General features: G+C 42.2%; 1 protein-coding gene across 2 annotated transcripts in view; it reads right to left on the minus strand.

Moving 5' to 3' along the window:
- The window catches only part of AMPH (amphiphysin), a 248,408-nt gene that overhangs the window by 23,040 nt on the left and 212,247 nt on the right, over nucleotides 1-13,121 (minus strand). Inside the window, exons 16-17 of one of the 2 annotated variants that reach the window (XM_027071623.2) lie at nucleotides 12,709-12,765; nucleotides 7,291-7,416 (exon numbers count right to left, since the gene is read on the minus strand). In XM_027071623.2, the coding sequence (XP_026927424.2) occupies nucleotides 7,291-7,416; nucleotides 12,709-12,765 (183 nt within the window). The remainder of the gene's footprint in view (nucleotides 1-7,290; nucleotides 7,417-12,708; nucleotides 12,766-13,121) is intronic. The other variant, XM_027071625.2, reaches the window with a different exon arrangement.

The following is a 13,121-nucleotide window of genomic DNA, read 5'->3' on the forward strand; positions in this document are numbered from 1 at the left end:
GTGTCTCAGTTTCCTTAATCTGTAAAATGGGACAATGACACTGAGGTAAAGCCTATTTCCTGGAGCTTTGAGATAACACACATCAAATATTAGCACTCAGTGATATCTGCTGTTACTACATGGCCCCTGTTTACTTTAACCTTACTCCCTTGGTGTTATAGTCAGAGTGCCTTTCGCTTCAGGCCACACAATGTCATTCTCAAAGAAAGCATCTGAGCCACTTGAGACTTGTGGGAACAGAAGACAATTTGTCAGAGACAATTTCTCTCTTCTCCCTCAAGCAGTTTTTACTGATCATACATATGGTTCCAAATCACGTCCACTCGTGAGGAGTGGTCCATGTAAAGGGCTTTTCTACCCTGGGGGAGTTGAGAAGATAGACCATCAAGAAAGGGCAAGAAGCAGATACAGAACAGTAACACACGCTAGTCTGGATGTTCAGTTCCACATTATCCGTGGACTCCATAAATCTTAGCACGCTCACTCATGGAGCGAGAGGGCTGAGCCAGTGGAATGCGTCTCTGAGGCTCTCATGTATGGGGAGGGACTGGAAATGGTGTGTGTGTGGGGGGGGGGTTAGTTATTACTGCCTAAGCAGAGTTGCCTTTTTAAAAAAATATTTATTTATTTTTGAGAATGAGCAAGCAGGGGAGGGGCAGAGAGAGAGAGGGACACAGAGAACCCCCAGCAGGCTCCACACTGACAGCAGAGAGCTGGATGCGGGGCTGAAACCCACAAACCATGAGATCATGACCTGAGCCGAAACGGAGTTGGACGCTTAACTGACTGAGCCACCCAGGAGCCCTCAGAGTTGTCTTTTTTAACATTTGAATGGGTCTGGCCTTACACAGGCTACCCAACAGTGCTGATTGGCCAGCAATGGTTTCCATGTGGGCTTGTAAATGAGCCAATATACACTGGGAGAAGAGGGGAGGTTTTTTTTTTTTTTTTTTTTTTAATCCCATTTCATTACAACCAGACATGTTAAAAACATCACCCAGAGCACAAAATTTCCTACGTGACAAAAAACATACACGAATACAGACACAAAACTTCACTCACTGTAGGATTCTACTTATATGAACTATCCAGAGTAGGTACATCTGTGGAGCCAGAAAGCAGATTGGCAGTTACCAGGGGCTGGGAGAAGGGCTTGAGGACCTGCCTAATTGGTAGGAGGTTTTAATTCGGGGTGATGAGGATGTTCTAGAACTAGATAGAGGTAACAGTGGTGCAACATTACGAATGTAGTAAAGCCACTGAATTGTTCACTCTAAATTGATTTCTCTTACGTTATTTGAATTTCACCTTAATTTAGAAAAAAAAAAAGCACATGTCAAGAGAAACACTTAGAAAATCACTAGGCACCCATCATCTACAAGTAGCTCCTCGACGGTGGCAGAATGATCTGAAACCTGATATTCACCTCTGAGTGGAAGAACACTCAGAACGAACGATAACATTACACACCCCTCACCTAGGCCTGTTCAAGAAGGGGATCTGGAATAGTAGACCCCAGAAAGCAGTTGCTTAGCAACTGGCAGGTGGTTAATGAATACCTCTGTGATGTTCAATGATGTTCATCATTGTCTGGCCTCATGCCAGAAATAGCAGTGCCCCTATTTTCCAGAGCTGGAAACTGACAAATCCAGGTCAACCAGGTCTGTGAGGTGTGAGATGTGGGGAGATGTCCTCCAGCTTGTTACCTTCCCTTTAGTGGTGGCTAACTTCATCTCTTTCCTGTGACTTGGGGCAATGGTAGAGAGAAAGATCTAGGCCCAGCCACTTGTATCAACTTTGTGTATATCTCTGGAGCTCACCTGCCTTTCTCTCCTTCTCCAACCACCTAAAGGAGGGTGTAGCTGAGGGGACAGTGTGAGTTCTCTGATTGACCCTATCTCCCTAGCAACGAAGGTAGAAAAATTCCCTATCAATGGACTTTGTCTGAAAGTCTTCTTAGTTAGACAGGGCAAAGAATTTTGATGGGACACAGCTTTAGGAACCAAGAGGAAACGTGTGCTGAGGGGGACCTATATGAGATTGAGTCCCTTAACACTTCTGACATAGGGCCAATGTTGAAAAGGGGGTTTCTATCTTCCACGTCTGTTGCCCTCTTCTTCCCCAAGTATAGATTTCACCTACTTCTGCTGATCTTGGGGGAAACCACTTTTCATTATGATGATGGCAATAACCATACCATCAAAAAATCATTGACTGAGGAACCTCTATGTGCCAGTTGCTGAGCTAGTGACTTGTGTTATTTCCAAGCCATTACAGGAAAATTTGAAGAAAATTACTGACCCATTTTGCCTTTGAGGTGATGGCGGCTCAGAGGTCACAGAGCTACTATGCTGCAGAATAAGAAAGATGGCAGCATTTTTGATCACCATAAGCAGCTTGCTTTTCCTAAATATAAAAAGTAAATTATCTGGGGGCACCTGGATGGTTCCGCTGGTTGAGCTTCTAACTCTTGACTTCAGCTCAGATCATGATCTCATGGTTGTGAGACTGAGTCCTCACGTCAGCATGCAGCCTATTCAAGACTCTCTCCTTCTCCTCTTGCCCCTCCAACACACACACACATATGCTCTTGCTTTCCCCCTGTCTCTCAAGAAAAAAAAACAAAACCCAAAACTAAATTATCTGAATGGAAGCAAAGAGGAGGAAAATGACCATCTAAATATTTGTGTTTTAAGATCTGGCTGTAGTTTCTTTCAGGACCCCCAGATTAGAGTGTCAACCAATCAAATTAATGACTCAGAATTTACTGGCACCCTGCTCTGTACTGGGTACCATGGAACAATAACAATAATAATAACAATAACAATAACAATAACAACCACAACAACAGAGACATTGTCTGGCCAGAAGGGCACTGAAAATGTAACTACTTGTTAGTGGGAATGCAGTCAAACTCAGAGAAAATAGCCACTTCTGTGATGTTTTTTTCTATAAAAAGGGATAGATAGATAGATAGATACATACATACATACATACATAGAACTTAATTCAAAGCATGTTCCAGAGTGGGCGCTTTGACTTTGTAGATAATTCTACGATGATGAAGGGCAGACAAGAAATCAAGGTATTCTGGCTTCCTGTCATCTTGTGTGTTTCTGTGACATACTGGGACCTCATGCCTGGAGGCACAGTGGAAGCCCCTGGCTCTCACATTTACTCTGCACAAGGAGAAACCTGAAATGCTGTCTCCCATGCATGTGACCGTCATGGAAGAAACCTCGAGCACGCTGTAATCTTGACCTCCTCCACCACTAGTCTGTGTGAACTTGGATGGCAGAAACTGTGTCTATTTACTGTATCACTGTATGCCCCAGATCCAGAATAGAGCCTGACATCTAGGGAGGACTCCAATATATTTGTCAACTGAATGAAGGAAGAAACAGCCACATGCCTTCTACTGAAGCACACAGAAATCTTCCTAGCAAGATTAAGTGTTATATATATATATATTCCCCCCCGCCCCTTGGTGGCTTAAGTTGGTGTTGACAAGTCAACTTAAGTCTGGTGACATCTTCAAAAAAACAAAACGCAGTGAAAACAAAAGTAGACCCCAGAATAATGGGTCAATGTTTCGCCTTCCAGGTTTCTCCACCAATTCTAAAAACATCTTTGCCTTGATCTTTCCCCCATTTCTGTTTTAGAAATCACGGTAACCCTAAATTTAATTGCAGTATATTTAAAAATAATAGGCCAAAAAAAAAAAAAAAAAAGCATTGGTCCAGTTCACATCATCAGAGCAAAATACAGGAGCAGACAGAAATTTAGAAAAAATTAGAAAGTGACTTTCTAACAAGAAAATGGAACAAATGCAGGTAAAAATCTTTATCTGATTCTTAACCTAATTTTCTGATATATATCTGAAGCAAATACTGATCATCTATTTTCCTAAAGATGATTTCCATCACTTATATAACATGGAAACATTTGGACAAGAAACAAGTGTTGGCTTTTAAGATGTATCCTGCAGAGGGGTGCCCGGGTGGCTCAGTCGGTTAAGCATCCGACTTCAGCTCCAGTCATGATCTTGCAGTTCTTGGGTTCAAGCCCTGTGTCTGGCTCTGTGCTGATAGCTCGGAGCCTGGAACCTGCTTCGGATTCTGTGTTCCTCTCTCTCTACCCCTCCCCCACTCACTCTCTGTCTCTCGACATTAAATAAATGTTAAAAAATAAATAGATAAAAATAAAATGCATCCTACAGATATACGGGAGCAATTTAGCATTGTAGGGAAAAACTAAAAACATTAGGTAAAGGGGAATAGAACAACAAACAAAAATGTAATAATTACTTCTCTTGAAAGCCCTAGGTTTCTTTGTGAACCACGGTTAAGATTTCCTGTTTCTGAAATTGCATTTGCCTTTCTCTCTTTTTTTTTTTAACAAAACCACCACAAACTTCACCTCATATGAGATGCATTGTCAAGACTCAATATAATAACTGTGTGGTGACATTTTGGCAGCAAAAAAAAAAAAAAAAAAAAGGACCTCAAAAGGTCATGTCAACCCAATCCTGACTGATGACAGCCATAGCCAACCTACTAATTAATTCTCAGAACACAAGGTGAATTTTTTATGTCTTTACAACTAAATATCACACATCTAGCAAGGGAGAAGAACTTTCTTTGGAAAAAATAACCCTAATACTATCTTACATGATTATGACCGGAAGCAAGAAGCTGTAAATCCACATTCGACGACAAAACTACATTCTATAGGATGGTGTTTCCCTAAGTTCAAGGGAGAACATGGAGAAGAACGGACCTGATCCAAGCATGTCAATTTATGACACAGAGACAGGAGCTACCTTTGATGAGCGTTAGTCCAAGTGAGCTGCTGTAAGCTGCCTTCTTCTGTTGCCATTTTTCAGATGGTATGAAGATGGGAAAAGGAGTTACTGGAACGTTTTCTCCTCAGAGAGGGTGGCTCACAGATGGGCTGTACCTGTGGTTCCCACAGAACCTCCGCGTCTCGACAGGTACCTGAATCCTTCGTAGGACTCTCCAAATTGCCTTATATTTCACAAGGGATCCAAATTGTTTTTTATTCTCCAAAGTTCACTTACAAGCTTTAGGAGACAAGTGTTTTCAGAAAGAGGAATTCTGTCCAATATCTCCTTACCCGACATGAGGGAAGCTGGTTTTAGTGATGGTTGTACCACATGGTGTGTTAAATATTTTTTAAATCAACCTTGGTTAAAAAAGATTATAAATCTTCATGGTGGGTCTGATATAGTAGCTGCTTAGTAATGGGTAGCTATTAATATTGTTCATTGGAAAAAACAATGAATTTGGACTCTGGTTGTTTTTGGTTTTGGTTTTGTTTTTTTTTGAGGGAGAGAGAGAGCACAAGCAGGGGAGGGGCAGAGGGAGAGAATCCCAAGCAGGCTCCGTGCTGTCAATGCAGAGCCCAATGTGGGGCTTGACGCCACAAACTGTGAGATCATGACCTGAGCCTGGACGCTTAACCAACTAAGCCACCCAGGCGCCTCTGAATTTGAATTCTGAAAACAAAAACTACTTCTGTAGGTCTGTTTAAAGAAGGATAGGTGCAATTGGTACATGGCCAGGACCTGCTGAGAGGGGACCATGGACAACTGACATTCCAGCTGGTATTTAACTCGTGAGCTTGTCTATTTCACACCTCCAATCTACGGCATGACATCACACAGCCTTGCTCAAAACCCTGGGTGTTTTGGCATCAAGCCTTACACTGGGGCACGGAATCCATGTGCTTTCAAAGTACTGGTGAGGATGAAGTCTGTGCTGCTATTCAAAACAGAAATTTGGCGACAACTTTTTGGGACTGAAGCCATTTCTAAATCACCATCTGAACCTCATCAATATCAAACTCCCGGGTGTCACCTGTAGTCTTTTGAAAATCAATTCCCTTTCTAACAGTAGTAAAACAAAATTAACTGTGTCTTCCCCTTCCTTTGTTATTTAAATCATCTTAAAGGGAACATGGGAGGACAGTTTGAAATCTGACACCCAATGGAGGGGGGCATCTGCACTGAGTTATGAAGATCACTAGCGAATGTGGGAGAAAATCCGACACTGGAGCCCTGAGACTGAGCCTCAGCGCTCTCCAATCTGAAGTCCGTGTAAGCAGCACTTCCAACAGCGACTCAACCTAGCAGAGCACAGTTCTTGTTTTCCCTGCAGAACTCTGTCCAACTCTGTAAGTGGAAAATCCTTTTGCTTGAGTCTGTATTTCCCATCACTATCTTACCCTATTATTTATTTTCTACTCTGTTAATAAACCATAGATTTGACCGGTGACCTACCCTCTTCCTGGTAAAATAACAACAACAAATGATAGCAAGAAATATAACTTTAATTTCTCCAGTTATCTAATCTAGGCAATGTTCTTCTGGGGAAGAGGGAGGCTGATTTTCATCTTTGTACAGATTCTGTAAAGACTATAATGAATGGTAACCTGATCGAGATTCTTGGGAGACATTTTAACTGCATTTCATACATAAACTATTTTCCACTCTCCATGAGTATCCTGAATTAAATCTTTCTTGGTGTTATCATCGCTTTCATGAGCGCTACACTGTCCAATTCAATATGGTGCGTAGAGAGCTCAGCCTGGTGTGTTATGTGGCTGTGTGGAGCGGGGTAAGAGTGGGTTTCCAAGCAGACAGAGGGTCCCCGCCCTTGCACAGAATACAACCTCAAGGTCCCTCTTTTAAGAGCCAACACCAGATGTGGTTTTGAGGAAATGGTTGTACACATAGGAATCTTTATAGATTCAAGGGTTTTTAATATGGGGTTTCCATCCGCCACTGAGACTTAACCAACCTACGAAACTAACATTGTAAGAAATCAATATGTAGACAACAAAGTTAGTATCCTTCTGTTTATCACCCGCAGGTTGGTCCCTCCCTGCAGGGCCATTGCTAGCCCATCACAGACAGAGCACAACGGCAACAAGGCTGGTTATTTGTGAGTTCTACAACCTACCTACCATGAATGGGAGAGTCTCAGAAAAGAATTAAGACACCCTTTTTTTGAGAACCAAGCCTGAGGTTATATGACATTTCTCACTAGATCAAAAGATCAGGTGTCTGGATATCGTCCTTTTAAAAACATAAACGAGAATGAAGTTTCACTGTCAAGGGCACAAAGGCTATTTGCACCTGGGGAGCCATGGCAGATGAGGTGATTTGGCCCAAGTGAAGCATGGATGAGAAGGGAGAAATGAGATCATGAGATGAGCAGGGCTGTGGCAGGGAAGGCAGGTGGAGGGTGGGAAGGGGGCGGCGCTCACCACTGCCCCCTCCACTGGCTCCTCAGCCCGGGTGTCCAGTCCAGAGTCCAGCCCGACAGCAGGTGTGGCGGCAGCAGGGGGCTCCTCTGCTTTCGGCTCTGTGGGTAGGGCCTGTTCAGATTCAGCCTTTGATTGTTTGTTTTAGGGTCAGAGGAAAAAGATTCAACACGTGAGTAGATAACATCACAGGATACTGGACAATTAAGACTTTCTTCATCATCCTATGGGCAACTAGCTTCATGAAGTCCGTGCCGGAAAAAAAGCCGCACATTTGGCATCAGGAGCCCTTAACTGGAAACTCTAGAAATGAACTCTTAATTAGGCTTTTCTTTAGCATCATCAAGCACTGTCATTTCCCCTGAAGTCAGACAAAGACTTACCATTTTGGCTACTACTCGTTTTACGTACTTGCAGCTTTATGATGTCTGCAAGAGATCCTAAAATGGTACTTTCTGCCATTTCGCAGAGAGAGAGGAGATCCTAAGAGCTCCCTTAGGAGTTGGAAGGAGGTCTCGAGAAAGAGCTCAGAGGCACAGGGTTCTGGGACCTTCTGGCTCTGATATGCACTGCATTTCAAATGACCCCAAATTGAAGGGTCACTCCAATATTTAGATCAAAATGCATTCATCTGCATGACTAGGTCACCATGAAGCCACTGTCCCACTCACCTGGCTGGGAGGAGCAGACCCAGTTACCTGGCAAGTAGCCACCACAATCACAGATGCTTTGCGGCCTTGTATATTCCTGTTCAGTGTCTCGTTCCACTTTCCCCCGCTCCCCAAACAAATTCTTAGCAATCAGTCTCTTCATATAATAAGCTAATTCTTTAGGGGACCACAGGGTGGTATTCTCTGTGATACCAATTAGACTCTTCTAATTGTGTGGCCAAGCGTGAGGATTTTCCATCCCACGGTGACCTTGACACACAGACCTCCCAATTATATGCTGAATCAAGCCTCTGGAATCTCTTCACTCCAGACTTCGTTAGTTTCAAAATTAGCAATATTAAGTAACAACAGGCCCCTTAAGAACACCACAGCCAATGCATATCACCACGGCTACTGAAAATGTTTCCCCTTTTTCAATTCTGACTAATGTAAGCACGTTTATTTAGCTGCATGATTTCACTAAATGGATGGCCATCAGAAGGCACATTGAGGTCCTTTTCCATCAGGACATTTAAAGTGTTAAGAAAGTTGAAAAGTGTTTTGCTAGAGGAGTAAGAAGTTTCCAAAAACACTGTGATTGGGGAAATCAGTAACTTCTGTCAAACTCTCCCTCATCAGAAGCAATGAAGAGCCAAAGCCCCTTTGACAAGTTCCATATGGAAGGGATGGGAAAGGTAGGCTGAGATTACAGGAAATGAATAACAAGTACCTTCGTGCTGGATTAACACACAAAATATTTCTCTTGCGCCGCCCCCACCGCATCTTCCACCGTGACTCACTCCATGGTCACACACACAATAAAAGAGAAAGGACACTTTGGTAGACAAGTGTGCAGCGATTTGATATTTTTATGGGCTTTTATAACCTTTAAGGGGGCGATCTGACACAATTTTTAAGAAAGAATAAGATAAATTCGCTCTAATATACTCTCAAGAGTTTTTTATGGGAAAAGACTTCACTTTTATTGTTCCAAAAGAATTATCTTCATAATGGAGCAAGGTTTCATAGCAGCCAAGAGATGCTGTAAGCTCTCAGGATATGATCTTACCATTTTGGAATCAAGGTGATTTGCTATGAGAGGACGATATCAAATGACCTACACAACAGGGACAAGAAGGGTAATTTGACAAAGCCCCAAGGAATCCATATGCAGGTGGCGGTCCCCTTGGGGGCTGAGTCTATAAGGAGAAAGTCTGAAGCCAGATAAGGAACCAAAAGAAGCTTCCAAATATGAGTCAAATAAATATATCATCGTACATATATATACATCTAGATAACGTAAAATGAAAAAAACATTTGCATCAGAGTCTGGGTTTCTTGGAAGTCCAAAGAAACTGAAGTTTTACTCAAGGCAAGAATAAGTAAGTGCTTTCATATATGATGTGACTTGCATTTGCTTACTGAAATCAGATAATGCAACAGAAACACAGTATGAAGAGGACGTAGGATTGGTTATGTCCCCACAAGTCACAACACCTCCCCTATATTATAATATCATGTGAGATATCACAATACAGCTGTGCAACTTAACAACTTAAATTCTAGGGGGAGAAATATAACTCACTGAGTCATTAGTAAGGATGAGACATGGTAGCATGACTGCACATCAAATCACCTACTCCAATTTAGAAATAGAAGTCACCCTTCTATCCCTTCTAAGATAATGTAAAATTGTAAATATTTTGTCAAGATGGAAGAAAAGCACAGGCAGACCGTGAACCACATGTTGCGGAAACATCTAAAATAGTCCTGGTCAGAATTATGCCCTGTTTCTACCACTTTCTTTCTGCAAGATGACTCCCTTGGCAGATTTGTGAATGGGTTGATCCAAGCCATACCCATTTACGAGCACTAGTTGCCGGGGTGGTGATCATTACACATTCAAAGGAGAAGTATACTCTAAATTTACTGGTGGCAGCAGGATGTCCCAACGGTTTAACTCTGAGACACAGAAATGGAATTCTTCCTTTAGAACAGAATGGTAAGTACAGCCTCAGTGCACATTTTCTAGTGTCCTCTGTCATGAGATGGAAGGCAGGTCATTGCAAAGGAAGGAGATAGGTTGGGAGTGGGGTTAAGAGTCTAGTCACATTCTTGGGGCATCTGAGTGGCTCAGTCGGTTAAGCGTCCGACTCTTGGTTTCGGCTCAGGTCACGATATGGCAATTTTGTGAGTTGAAGCCCCGTGTGGTGCTCTTCACTGGGAGCATGGATCCTGCTTGGGAATTCTCTGTCTCCCTCTCTCTGCCCCTCCCCCAATCATGCGCCGGCTTTCACTCTCACTCTCAAAAGAAATAAATAAACTTTAAAAAAAAAAGAGTCTAGTCACATTCCAGTATGGCACTTGCCTTAGAGTCCTGTTTCTCCAAATTTGGGAAAGCTAATTTAGTGGGAACTGTAAGGGACATAGAGCTAACTGAGCCCTGAGCAAGGTTTGCAGATTCAAAAGAGTTTAAACTTACACTCAAGGGATGTCCCGTGGGCCGTAAGATGCAGACTGTGGAGATGTGCAGTTGACTACGAACCTCAGCCTTCACCTTGCTCAGACCAGTCAATGAACCAAATGTTGGGAAACTGTCCTGCTCCTGGGAAGATCCTATATAACCACAACTCAGCAGGAGAAGTGGGTTTGCTAGGATTTCCGAGTTCCTCACATGGCCCAGCCAACGTTAGAAGCTTCTGCAGTGCTGGCCATGACAAAGCTAAGAGTCCCAATGGAAAGAAGGTGCGAGATGTATGCTTCAGAGAATACATATCAAAAGAAGGGAAGAGCAAGAAATGGAAGCTTCTACAGCGAGCTGTGGGCAGTACGAAGATGTTTTGAGAAACTTAAAAACCATGGGATTCTATGTCTGGACTTCTGCATCAAAGTAATAGGTGTGAGTTTAATTATGACCCACTGCCTTTCTTTTTATTCCAGTATTTCTCCATTTTTCTTGACCCATTCACAAGCAATAATTAACAGTCTCATCTTCCAGCATTAGTATAACCCTTACTCCATCACTCAGGCTGAAAATCACCAATGACTATGACACGTAAGTCCCTCTGGCTCCATTATCAGCACCTACATAATTTGCATTTTAAGTACTTAAATCTTTATTTGCAAGCCACACAGCTCCACCTCTCACCTGGTTACCCAAAAGGCAAAAAGTATGACTATCTACAGACATGGCATTCCAGACGTCCTGGCCTTTGAGAAATATCGAAGTAACCTTTAAGACAAACCTCCCATCTCTTTTGCATTGTTGGTGGGAATGCAAACTGGTGCAGCCACTCTCGAAAACAGCCACTCTGGAGGTTCCTCAAAAAATTAAAAATAGAACTACCCTACGACCCACCAATTGCACTACTAGGCATTTATCCACGGGATACAGGTATGCTGTTTCGAAGGGACACATGCACCCCCACGTTTATAGCCAAAGTATGGAAACAATAGCCAAAGTATGGAAAGAGCCCAAATGTCCATCGATGGATGAATGGATAAAGTAGATGTGGTATATATATACAATGGAGCACTACTCGGCAGTCAAAAAGAATGAAATCTTGCCATTTGCAACTACGTGGATGCAACTGGAGGGTATTATGCTAAGTGAAATGAGTCAGTCAGAGAAAGACAAATATCATATGACTTCACTCATATGAGGACTTTAAGAGACAAAACAGATGAACATAAGGGAAGGGAAACAAAAATAATATAAAAACAGGGAGGGGAAAAAACAGAAGAGACTCTTAAAGGTGGAGAACAAACAGAGGGTTGCTGGAAGGGGTGTGGGAGGGGGGATGGGCTACATGGGCAAGGGGCACTAAGGAATCTACTCCTGAAATCATTATTGCACTAGATGCTAACTAATTTGGATGTAAATTAAAAAAAAAAAACAAACTAAAAAATAAATAAATAAATAAAAATAAATAAATAAAAAAGACAAACCTCCCAGAACAGAATTCCTTACTTAGAAGTGAAATCATCTAAAAAGAAAAATTTATTCTACGTAAATCCAATTCTCAGCGTCCAGTGCGAAAGCCAGGAGCTGGGATAACTACATACCGTTCCCACGGGAAAACCAGTGAGCTACAAATAACCCTTGTAAACGAATTCTCACAGCGCCCCGTCCTCCGTAGTGTACCACTGCCAAGTTCCCAGTGACATCACTCAAGGCTTCTTCATGCAACTTGACTTCACTAGGAAGCTGCTGGGGAAAGGGTTTCCCATGACAATTGCAACAACAATCTTGGAGGGATCTCCTCTAACACCAAGAGGAGTGATTCCGAGCTAAGCCTTTTTTCTACTTCCTCTGGCAGCAACATAAGGATCCTATCTCTACTATGCACGACTTTCTACAACTCACAAAATGGAGGGAGATGAGAGATGAGAAATGAGGTCGCTTCCAGCTCAAGAAGAAGGAAAGATCTATTTTGGAGCATGAATTCTCAAAGCTATTTCACTTTCAATCCTGTGGAGTAAGTTACATGCAGGCAGAAACATCCACGCCATTGATGGATTTCCACGGAAGCCCATTAACTAGGAGACTTTTGTGTTTTGTTGGGATCACTGTGCCTTTATAAATAGAAGCAACCAACATCAAAGACACCATGAGATTTTTCAGAAGCCTTCATTCCTATCTTCCAGAAAAGAAAGGGCTGCAGAAACCACATTCTGGATATTCAAGCTCTAGATAACCTAGAATGATCGACCCTAGAACATTCAGCAGGAAGTAACAGCTTCCCCAAAACACACACCAAAGTTAACTTACCAAGTTACAGATCATGCTCTGGTCTGTCTGCATGGTGAACAATGAAGTGTCCTGGGGCTGAAATTGGGGAGAAAATAAAAGAGGAAAAATTATGAAGGTTCCACCTAACTTGCTTAAAAAAAAAACAACAAGACAAAGATATCATTTAAATTAGCTTCCATCAATTGTATCCATAAACATATTATAAAGTTTTTTAACAGTCTCCTTTTATTTTAAATCAGAAGAGCAGGTAATGCGAAAGTAATTTTAACAGTAGATGTTCTAAACATAGATGTCATAAATGTAGGTTAGCATGATACTATATAATAATATAGAATCATTTAAAAGCGGGCAGTGATTTCAGGGACATTTCTGTTCTGCAGCTTATCTTCTGGACATCAACACTGAATTAGAATTTAACAACTCGAAGGGGC

Source organism: Acinonyx jubatus, chromosome A2 (genome assembly GCF_027475565.1).
Source record: "Acinonyx jubatus isolate Ajub_Pintada_27869175 chromosome A2, VMU_Ajub_asm_v1.0, whole genome shotgun sequence".
NCBI lineage: Eukaryota > Metazoa > Chordata > Mammalia > Carnivora > Felidae > Acinonyx > Acinonyx jubatus.